The sequence below is a fragment of the Barbus barbus genome (assembly GCF_936440315.1).
Source record: "Barbus barbus genome assembly, chromosome: 30".
Classification (NCBI taxonomy): domain Eukaryota; kingdom Metazoa; phylum Chordata; class Actinopteri; order Cypriniformes; family Cyprinidae; genus Barbus; species Barbus barbus.
The window spans coordinates 9,131,221-9,143,444 of NC_136758.1; the positions used below are offsets into that span (position 1 = coordinate 9,131,221).

Sequence of the window (12,224 nt, forward strand, 5' to 3'; positions counted from 1 at the left end):
AGACGACAAAATTATGGATAGAGGACTCATATTTGAGCGGAAACAACGGTTTTATGGTAAAAACGTCTTGATGGATTTGTTTCTTAGAAGCACCCAGCTTTTCAGTCGATGGACTGGAGTCGTGCTGATTACTTGGATTGTCAACGTTTCAGACTGACGGCACCCATTCACTGCAGAGGATCCATTGATAAACTAGTGATATAATGCTAAATTTCGCCGAATCTGTTCAGATGAAGATGGCCTGCTTACAGTGCTTACTGTAAGCAGTAAGCACTGTAATTGAACTACAGCTCTGAAAAGTAACTATGACTTATAGAAAAACAACATCAACAACAAAAAACAATCATTATTTAAGTACCATTTTCTTCACTGAATGTTGCGCGTTGCAGCGAGCATCGAGCACTGGCTGAGCATCAAGCGCAAGAGGGACCACACTAGCCAAGAGGATGTCAGAGCGGAGAGAGAGAGAGAGAGGGAGAGGGAGAGGGAGGTGGAGTTGTTCAAGGTAGTCTTCCTCAACAGGCTCGCGCGAGTTCACTCCTAGACCTGACAAGACAAGGCGTGGACAGCCTATCCCACAAGGATGTATGCCAGGAGCGCATGGATCATTTATGGATTGTATGGGGATCTTGCGTGCTTTAACGAGTCTCAAAATTTGGATGTATGATTTTATACGCGGCAAGTAGCCTAATTTGGAACAGAAACCGGACGATCTAAATGAGTCAACAGTTGGATGTACCTGAGAGGGAACCTTTGGATAAGACCATGACGCTGCTTTGGAATCAGAGAGGACCATCTGTAAAATGACTCGGAACTCTAGAGCGCTGCGATGACTTCTCCACGTTTTCTGTAAACTGGGCGAGGAAATATATCCACAGCTGCACAATGGATTTACAAAACTCTAACGGGTCATCTGGGTCGGACAAGCAGAAGCCCAGTCTGATTGACCTGGGGACGTTTTTCGTGGACGCTGACATCATTTTTGGATTTACTAGTCATCTGTTAAAGAGAAAAGCCAAGGTAAGCCTTTGAGAAGGGACACACGACTCCACAAGTTGACTCATTTAGAGCTCAGCAGACTCCACGTGGGTTGTTTCGCTTAAAAAATATTGTGCTATTTAAAGGCTATGCTATTTTTGGGTTCGCAAATATGAATACTAAGTTTTCATTGGTTATAATGTGTAGCGGTTTTTCATTTCAGCACCACGAACAGCTCTCATCCATCAATTGCGCTTTTAGCAACTTCCCTAAAAACATCCAAAACACATTACATTACAATACAGTAAGTAAATCAGATAAAGCCCTTAATATTGAACAACATTTTTCATCCGATAGTGAACTTTGTGCTTAATTAAAAGTTTATCAGCGATCATATGATTTTAGCAATTTAACTCAGTTATAAAAATGCATTTTATTTCCGTATAAAACATGAAAATAAGAAAGACTTTAAGGCAACACATCAGTATGATGTGTTGATAAATCACTAATAAGGTGCACACAAACAGACAATAATGTTCACATAAAGGTTCTGAAACTGTCTTTTAGAGATTAATTCATGAGTCTATAGGTTACAGTTATACTACATTATAAAGGGTCACAAAAAGCTAAATGTCTGTCAGCAGATTCTGCAGTTTTCTTCGCCCACGTTAATCGGTCCGTTATTAATGGTTTATTGGACCAGTTGCACTGTCACAGACAAAGGACTGAATGAGTTTTTTATTTTTTGAGGCGGGAGATTGACAGTATTTGGGTGGCAATTTAATGTCACGTGATCCCAGCATATACATCATCAACATAAAATATTTAGAGATGAGCAATTAAATATTCAAACATTCCCACAATTTATTGCAAACCGAAAGGATTGTTAGATGCAGTTGAGGTAAATACCAGAGGGTGGCGCCAGAGTAATAAGCAAAATACTCCAACAGACCCGCAATCTCAGTCAACACAAGTGAACTGTAACATAAAAGATGACGTAATTTATGTTAGAAGCTCTTTTTTATTTATATATGTTTTTTTTAAGACATACAAATTGGAAAGATGAGTGCACAGGCTGTTACTTACAATAATACCAATAATATATATATATATATACTGTATATATATAATTGTGAACCAGACACGCAGTCATGATTTCAAGCTGTTTTTATTAGTTGACCTCTTATTACAAACACAGAATTAATTAAACTGTGAATTCGCTAATTCATAGAAATCAATTTTATTTTCACTTTTTGTTTGTGCAAACGCACTCGAGACTCTGAAACAGTGTCTGAATAGCTACTGAGCGCTCAGCTCCACCCCTCCAACCAAGTGACCGAGCCGCGCACATTGCCAGCAGTCAAACTTCACTCCCGCGTACGCGCGTCGTCATGGAACTAAAGCAAAGCAGAACTTCACGGGAATTGAGTTGTGCTTTTTCCTTTGCGCTCCCACTGACTATCCATGAACTGTGTTCCTAATTAATGAGTGTAGACAAACAGAGACGCAATAAAGTGCACTAGATGTCCGCGTTTTGATCAATTATACCGAGATGATGGATTTAACACAGGGGAATGCGCAAGGAGAGTTCCAGATCAGCCGGTCAACTGTAAGTCCTCTAATAAACAGCTGATGCTGAGAAATTGCAGTATTCTATTTGAATTCCCAAGTTTGCTGTTTGTGCATTGTTGTTGAGTAATTTGCAACACGTTTAGAAAGTTTAATCACACTTTTATGTTACGTGTATTAAAAAAAAAATAGTAAAGCAACATAATTTATTATAATATAATAAACAATTAGTAATATGCAATTAACTGCACTCTGGATGTTCTACATTTATAATTAGCTATTTTTGACAGATGTTAATTATAAGGAGTCTAACTGTATCTTGACTTTGTTGTCTTTCATAAAGGTGGAAGGCTGTTCGAGCGGAGAGTCTTCACTCTCACTTGAGCTAAACCCGAGGAAGAGACTGTCAGTGGAGGAGGAAAGGTGTGCCAGCAGACCCCCACCTGAAGGCGCAGGAGCCGTGAGCCTCTCTGAATCCGACAGGGAAGAGACTAAGCCAGATCTGTGCAAGCAATGTCAGATGATTATAGCTGAACTGAGAAGACAAGCCCTTGCTCTGTCCGACCCTGCTTCCTTTAAGGTCAGTGAGTGAGAAGCATTATTTCAGTGCCTTTGCAATTCAAACAAACACATCCAAGACAGGGGAGCTCAGTTGCTTTGCTATTTGTAGCATTTTTAGCACTAGTTATGTTCAAGGAACTGTTTTGATTCATGCAACATTGCATGACTAAGAATCTTTTGTCAGTTTCAAGAAGCACTTGACTTTCACTTGAGCCTCCGAGCTCTGGAAGTTCTCTTTGTTTCATTCTGTCACTCGGCTCTTTTCAAAGCTTTGGAAAAGCCTCACATAAATCAGATGCATTGAATGCCACTTAAGGGCCATTTTGTGTAAAATCTCACGATATGATGAAAAGTTGACACAAATAAGCCCTGTCTTTGTAGTTTTATGACTCCCTTATCAGAAAACTGATATCCTATTCAGGCTCCTATTCACAAAGTTCACCAAGTCATCAAAAGGTTAATCGTTTTAACTATACCGGCACAGAGAGCAAATAGTTCAATGACCTCTTTTTCAAACTATAGGCTTTGCTGCACTTTAGAAGGATCAGTAATTAGGAAATACATATAGGCTTGAATAAAAATTGTGATCAACACAAAATGCTGTTTGAAATGCTCATTGCTGGATGTTTGGTTTATGGTCAAAACAGTGATGAAACCTCATCAAGCCTTGAGTGGAATGGTTGGAGTGAGATGTGAGAAGCTCAGCTGTGTGGCACAAAGTGTTCCCATGCTTGCCAATGCAGGAAGTGGATGGGCATGATGTACAGAGAGCAATCTGGATGAAAGATGAACTATTAAAGTACCACTTAATGTACTGAAACAAAGTCTTATCCAAAATGGAAATTCATATGGATTTCTTATTAACTTTGAGGTTACATTTCTAGTGTAGTAAATGCTATTTAAGCAATATCACATGAGCAAGAGTGTTGATGTTGATCTCACTCATAAACAGAGTCACTTAGTTAATTTCAAATGAATTGAGTGAATGATTCAAGAGATAGATAGATACAGTAGATAGATATATAGATAGATAGATAGCACCACCTTAATGCCAGTATTCAAAAGTTTGGCTTTGCAGTTCTACTTGAATCTCACACAAAATATCACATAAATTGAAACTGTCCAAATTGCCACCCTTGCGTTTTGTTTTGATGAATGCTGGTAAACTGAAGCTACAAAACCACTCGCCATTGTTTGTTTGGAGTGTTCGCAGTCTATCTGCTCATTCCTAAAGCCAAGAAATGTCTTTTTTTTTCTCATAACCTTCCGTTTCTAGAGTTTTCAACAGCTTTTCTTACTTTCACACACTGTATTCACACAGTATGTACGAGTGCCAGTCTCTGAGAGTCTGTGGACAGGGGAGGGGGATATTGGAAGTGGCCCATTGTTTTGGGAAACAATGCTTATCTCCCCCCCTTGTCCGTCGACATTGGGGGGAGAAAACAGTTGAGCTGACTTGCTGCGCAGTCTGTGGAGGAAGTTCAGACCCAGTTGACCTTCATCATGCATTCAAAGTGTTCCTGTATACTCCTCACCAAATTCCCACCACAGTTAAATATAGGCTGTCGACTTTTTATTGTTGTCTGACTTGCTGCTTGGGTTAGCCTCAGGTTTTCCCCCTCCCTTCGCTTTCTTTTGTGGTTGTGTTTCAAGAGAGATCTCATGCTTAGGTAGGATTACAAGCCCTCCAGTTTGCTTTGAACCCCCCCTCAAGTTCTCTTCTCTCCAGGTTACCTCAGGGAATAAAGAGAGGGTTTTTGTGGGGGTGTGCATCAATGTTGCAGGATGCGTATGACCTCGTCCTACCCCATGATGTGTTATCTGGTTAGTGCTTTCAGAGCTTGCTAATATACTCACTCAGTTCTCATCAGCAGTGGTTATCTGAAATCATCACAAGTTTGGCTGCCCTGTTTCACTTTCTGGCTGTATGCCCTGTGTGGTCCGCTCCAGGTGTGGGGGATAAAGCCATGGGGCCAAGCCGGAGAGGTTATGCCTCTATCGGCCCCACTGCTGATGGCTTAATGAGACTCTGGAAGCATTGGCCATGGGAGTCCTGCTTTTCCTGCAGTTGGGAAAAGAAAGGATGCTTTGTCCAGCCGGAGATGTGTGGTGGATACCTGACCTGAACTTAGAGACTCAAGCGATATGGTTCTAGATGAGAAGCTACAGGGGGTTACTGTTTATCGGCTTCTACCGAAGTGTGGGTGGCCTGTAGACTTAAATTGGTTGAATTTTCATTATTCTTGATTTTCAAATGTGATTCACACCTGCTTTCCACTCACATGTTCATTATAAAAAATATATCTATCTGTCTGTCTGTCTGTCTGTCCGTCCGTCCGTCTGTCCTCACAATCGCTCTTTCTCTTTTGCTATTGACACATTTATGATGTTGCATCTTTAAACTTTTTCTGCTTACTTTATCAAATAAGCATTTAATTAAACTTATTATTGTGTACACAATAAATACAGATACTTTTTAGGTATTATTTTTTATGCTTTAATGCTATTTAATACCATTTAGACTCATTTAAATAGATAACTTATTAAAACAATAACACAACAGCGGAAGTCTGCAAATGGATTTGATTGCACAAAATTCTCAGATTTCAGCAATTTGAATACAAATTTTATCCTTAAAAGTGCTCAGTCCAGCAACCCTGTACAAAAGGGTGTTCTATGAAAGGTTGAGGTTAATATGCAAACTTTGGGTGGATAAACTGAACCTCAACCTTGTAGGTATTTAAGTGCATAAAAACAACCTTTTCAGAAATGAAATTCTCATTGAAATCTTAAAATTTGGGTTCCTTCCAGGAAATGCGCGGTCAGCATCGCAGCCCGGTGTGACAGGCCTGTTTCTTTGCAGTCTTCTGACAAGCACACGCTCGCAGGCGGCAATTAGTCTTTCTTCACGCCCCACAGCTTTTAATGGCTTCACTCTTTTTCACCAGGTTTGCTTTCAGCCTGCGCAATCCTTTGTTTTATTATTTATTGCCAATGATTCTCTCAGCTGATATCAGTGAGGAATGGTATTTTCTCTTCAAACAATAAAGAAGCTCTCTCCTCAGTAGTTCATTCACTTCAATGTCAAGGCACTTAACACCTGAACAATGCCTGAGGATGGAATGCTTGGAAGCTTAACACAGGACAATGGACAAAGACTTCATTGCCTACAATGATTGGCACTTAACTAGTCACAAAGCTCCAGCATATTTTAAAAATGGCCAGCCTTAATTCTAAATCATATGTCCGGCTACGATAACCATTAACCGGTAAGAATGAATCTGAGATGTCTAACGTCAACTTCTTTCACTCCACTGGCTGCCCGTTTTGATTACAAGATCATTCAACAAAATTTAAGGCCATTTGCACCTGGGTTAGAACAATCTAGCAGTTTGGAATGTAGCGTTCCCAATCCCATTACTGTGATGAAGGACTACATGCTATATAGTATCACGTTTAATAAGATGAATATGCGCTTGGGGGCGGCCGTTATTTCATCTCCATTGTCCAAAGAGAGGCACTGAAATGGCTGTCATCAATTATAATAGCCACTACAGTTCTAAGGGTCTATAAGCTCTCTGTTGTGACATGTAAGAAGTTTAAAGTCCGTTCACCAGGCAGGTCGAAAACACCTGCACCCCTCCGTCCTTCAAATGCTGGGTGAAACCTTAGACAACGGTTGTAATGAGAATACTTAGCTCTCCTTTGCTCTCAGTCATCTCCCTGAACTCTCTTGTGACCAGACCTCCTAAAAAAACCATGGGGGGGATCATCTAAACTTAAAGCAAAGCTAGTTGGATTTACAGTTTGCCGTTTTAATTTCAAGCACTTAACCCCTGCAGCTGTGTGTTATTATCTGCGAATGAGCAACATTGGACCATGTGCAAGGTCAGTGCGTTAGGCTGTTATGGGATAAGAATCACAACCAAGTATGAAAATGGGTGGACCTCGCCTGATTAGACTACAGTACATTGTCTTGGGCAATAAAGATGGAGATCGTTCAGAGCGGTGGCCGATTGTTTTATTCAGTTGGTGCATAAGCCAATTAGATGTTATATTGCATGCCAGGGCTCAAAAGAAGAATCATGAAAAATCTCTGAGGTGTAGATAGGCTTGAAAGGACATGACATTTTAAAACCTTTCCATTTTAAAAAGCAAAATCTAGAGTTTTCCATGGAACCATAGATGCCAAGATCATTCATTTTTAAGAAGGTATCTTCTCTTTTAGAATCAAATGCATCTATAAGACTCATGCTGTCATGAGCAGTTGTTAAAATTACAATTTTTTCTTAGATTGAAAAGCATTTGAATAATCTGAGGAACATTTTTCCACTATAAAGAACCTTTTGTGGATCGAAAAGGTTTCACGGATGTTTTTGTAGAGCCATAGATTCCAAGAATTGTTCTTTTTAAAAATGTTTTCTCTCTTTATTGAGTGAAATGCTTCAATAAGTCTCGTGCTGTTATGGACAGTTCTTAGATCAAAAATCTGAAGAATCTTTTTTCATTTTTGTATTGGAAAGGATGTTAAGGGTTCTTCGTGGAACCATCAATGCCAAGAATGCCTATTTTAAAGAATGTATCCTCTCTTTATAGAAAGAAATCTGTCAATAAGCCTTACGCTGTTGTGAGCTCATTTGAATTTCAGGTTACTTTAAATGTAACTGCATGCCCAACGGCACTGCTCAAATGTTTATTCTGAGGACGATTATTTCCTCACACCCCTACCAGAGAAAAGCTCACAGTTCTCACGAGAAGAGAGGCTGGTTGAAGTGGAGTTGAAGGCCTACTGGAAGTCCTGGTTCGACTTGCTTACTCCATTTCTTCACTCTCAACCCTGCAGGGGAGGTTTGCCTAGCACATGCCACAGCAGTCACTATAAATCACTCAAATTTTATTGCCTTCAATAGTTTCTCATTCAGTTCTGCTCCTATGCCCTTTTCCTGTACTTTCGTATGCTTGGAGTTTGCAAAAATGCAAAGCTGTTGATCAGAACATAACAACAGGAGAATTGTGACGAAACATGGGGGCGGATGGCATCTGTCGAACATTTTCACGTCAACCCACACCTGATTCCTTGAATTGTCTTTTCGTTACGTATCTCTAATTCTATTTGAAAGAAAAGAGTTGTGACAATGTTTAATGGGTTAATGAAAAAAAATCTAGTTTAAAACACATGTGCCAAGTTCTTAGAAATTTCAATTTTGTATTTATATGTTGCTTTCATATGGTTAGGAATTTCAATAAAAGTTAACATTTTCAATTCATTTATTTTAACTGTTAACATTTAGAATGATTTAATAAAACAAAAGTTGCACTGGATGTAACATTTTTTAAATATATTTTACATAGTATTTCTTACAAAGATTATGAATTCATAATTCAGAAATGGTGTGGTTTCCTGCATGCTTCTGCATGTTGGTTGCAAATGCAAATGATGACACCTGTTAACATGGCAGACTTTTTTTTCCCAAATATTAATAAGCAGTGAAGTTGTTTTATTGAAATAAAGTATCACATTTAATAATAATTTATTCTACAAAAATATACTTATATTTATATACAAAAAATATCAGAACAAATTTTTATTCAGAAATGAAAAACATAGAATAGTGTAGTCATCATAGAATAGTGGTGTATTCATATGGAATTGCTTGTATGAATTGTATTTTATATGTCTTTTTAACAATTTATTAGATACAACATCACTGACCCCAAAGCTTTTTTTCTCTAGAAATATCCCCCAAAATATATTATAATAATATAATTTGAAAAATGTACCCCTCATCCACAAAGACCTTGACAGCATGAGTTTGTTAACCGGTAGTGTTTTTATTCCAGACGGTGAGTGTGAATATTTAACAGCGTGCACCTGGAAGCTGCTGCCCCGGGTTCACTCACCTCACAGAGGTTCAGATCTCCAAATCTGGAGTTGGACGTTTTATGCATGCTGCTCTTGTCTTCCTCTTAACCTTTTAACCTGACCCTGGCCATAGGAAAACCAGAATGTAAACCACAGGAAATGATGGGTTGAGAGAGCCAAGTACTGCATTGCATTATTGATGTTTACTCCAGTGATCCCTGCTATCTGATTCTCAATCAGTGAGTGTTTAAACTCATTGTTTGCTTCCGTGCTATTTCACTGTTAAGCTGTGTGCTCAGCTGATACGACTATGATAAGCTCTTCCTCGATTGTTTTATTCTCACTCTCAGGCTTTTGATGTTGAAACAAAGCACTTTTGCATTTGTCTTTCTTAGGAAATGTATTGATGCTTGCTGATATATATGTTGTAAGAAATTCCTAAGGAGTGCATTTGAATATTGAGACCTATTTACTGTTTTATGTAGATAATCAAGGCATGTTGTTTGAAGCTGTCAAATATGGATCATAAACAAACGTGAAGTTCCTCTCTTGTCCTCTAGAGGCACATGTGCTTCTCTTTTAAATGCACCCATGCACATTGGTTTTAAGGATTTTTTGAGCTGGTATTATCTTTTTCCAAATTTCTTATTTTAATTTATTTTAAAATGTATTCACTGACATTTATTTTGGTATAGAAGAGGTTAAAGTAAATGGATCTTGGATTTAGTACAAAAGACAGTAAAATTATATATATATATATATATATATATATATATATATTCAAATTTATATATATATATATATATTCAAAATTAATAATAATAATAAAAAAATAATAATAACTAAAATTACTTTTCTAAAAATGGTATATATATATATATATATATATATATATATATATTTATTTATTGTCTTTTTCAAAATATATTAAGTATTTTTAAATGTGTATTAATTTTGAATAGTATATGTATATATATATATATATATATATATATATATATATATATATAAAATTCTAAATTAATAATAATAAATAAATAATAATAAATAAAATTACTTTTCAAATTTCTTTAATGTGAAGTAAATACCACTTGTTTTGATGCATGCATACTGATATTGCACTTATAGGTGTGCTTATTGTCATAAGTTTGGGACCAAAAAAAAGGTAATATAAGACAGAACTGTAAAGAAAGAAACGTACCAGCTATGACTTTTGGCACTGCAGGACAGTGTTTAAATTGTGTCAAAGCTCTTGAAAGTCTCTCCAGTCCCCCCTCAATTTGAACAATGCTGCAGGATATGCAGTGAAAATGGTGTCAGAGAGAGAGGGAGAGAAAAAAAGGGTTCACACTGGCCAGTTTACAGCCATCTCTTCTTGTATTTTTTATTTTATCCCAGGCTGCCAGCAGTGAGAGGAAACTTCTCAGTGTTGGAGGGTGTGACACAGGAAACAGGCTGAAGAGGGCTTGAGCAGAAGGCTATGTAGCTGTGTGTGTGTGTGTGTGTGTGTGTGTGTAAATGCTCGAGTACATTGACATGTGTTTATGGTCAGAGTGTTTGGGAATCCACACGTCTGAATCTTTGAGGAAAAAGAACATCCAGGAATGTTCCAACCAAAGTAATTGCTATTCTCTGTCATTCCTCTCTCTGTCCGGTCCTGCCTGCTATTACACGAAATGTCAGACCGACTGCAGGCTAACCGATAAGACAGAGGCATGTGGCATATCGCACTGGCTCTGAATGTCTAGCTTTGAGCACATCTGGCCATCAGCTGATCAGCACAGTATTTCTTTGCCTTTGTACTCATAGGCTGAGTAAACTTTCAGGACAGGAAATGTAACTTTGTTATTTAATTCAGTTATTTTCAACTGGTTTTGCTTTAGAATGCAGATTTAACATTAGACAAAAAGTGTTTTCATAGCAAATAATTCTCCAGACAAATACAACAAAACAACATGTCTGTGTGTTGTAATGTTCAGACGACACTGTGTATAGAATAGAATCGAATAGAATAGAATCTTTAGTTGTCATCACACAACCACTGAAATTATTTTCAAATACTTTCACATGATGTCATCATAAAACAGCTCTGTAAACAAGGACAATTGCCTTCTGTGTTGCCAAGTCTGTGGTTGAACTGTGGAATTGGGCTAATTCTACACTTTTTTTTGTCTGTGAGTTAAAGCAAATGCTACTTTGATGGAGGAGGACCCCTCCAGAACAAAAACCATGGGGGAAAAAATGCAATTGGGCTAGTTTTGGGCTAGTTTTGATTAGCAATTGGGCTGGTTTGGTTTCTCATACCTGGCAACCCCAGCTGCCTTTGAGCAACCAGAGGTTAAGTGCCTTGCTCATAGCTCAGTCATGATGGCTCACTTCTCGTTGAAATTGTATTAACAACTACACAACACCACCTTCATGATAATTTTAATAACCCCATGCAATTAAAATAAAAACAACATTGAGTTGTTTTTAATCCTCTGAATGAAAATCCGACGGAAAATTCCCCTCCCCCAACAAACCGGCCTATAACAAATAGCTAAAAGGGTAATGAGCACAAACAAAAGTGATTTGATAAATCTCTTGCTCTGAAGTCATCTATATGCTAGTGTACCACTGAAAGTTGACCTTTTAAAAACTTGTAGCACTTTTAGCAGATTGGCAGTTTGGCCTGCAATTCTTCTCCAGTCCACCGGAGGGAACATTCACCAGAATACTAAGAAGTCACTTCCTTCCTCTTCTTTTTAATCTCACTAGAATTAAAATGTACCTTCCGCTAATACACCAGGTATTGACTAGCAATAGCAAATAGCTAAAATGCTAAGAAACCCCTCAAAACGTGATTGATTATGAAGAACATGGCTACTGCTTTCAGACACGCCATGACTGGATACCATTTTACAAACCTGAACAACCGTAAACTCTTTTGGAAAGTCTGCAACATTATGGCTTTTCCGGCCTTGACATCAGTGTCTGTCTGGTGGTCAGCGGGTCAACTGTCAACCCAACCTGTAATTGTATTGTTGGCATTCATGCGAGTTTGGGAGGATCCCCTGCGGTGTTTGACTTGGCATGTGTAAGTGTGATATGTGTGAGTCTTTTGTATGCCCTTATTTATTCTCCATTCCGCAGAACTCATAGTTAGATGTGGGCCCCATAAATCTGTGTATGGAAATGCCAGTCAAAGTTCACACCTTAGTTCATTTCATGCTTCACCGTCTTCCTCTGCGTGTGTGGTGCGGCATGTTAGCGT

The 12,224-nt window shown here is 38.2% G+C and overlaps 1 protein-coding gene across 1 annotated transcript in view; it reads left to right on the plus strand.

Moving 5' to 3' along the window:
• Window positions 1-885: 885 nt before the first annotated feature.
• The window catches only part of LOC306850001 (kinesin-like protein KIF26A), a gene marked incomplete at its 5' end in the record, with an annotated part of 90,531 nt that continues 79,192 nt past the window's right edge, over window positions 886-12,224 (plus strand). The window contains 2 exons of the mRNA XM_079385407.1: window positions 886-1,020; window positions 2,891-3,127. Of these exons, the coding sequence (XP_079241533.1) occupies window positions 886-1,020; window positions 2,891-3,127 (372 nt within the window). The remainder of the gene's footprint in view (window positions 1,021-2,890; window positions 3,128-12,224) is intronic.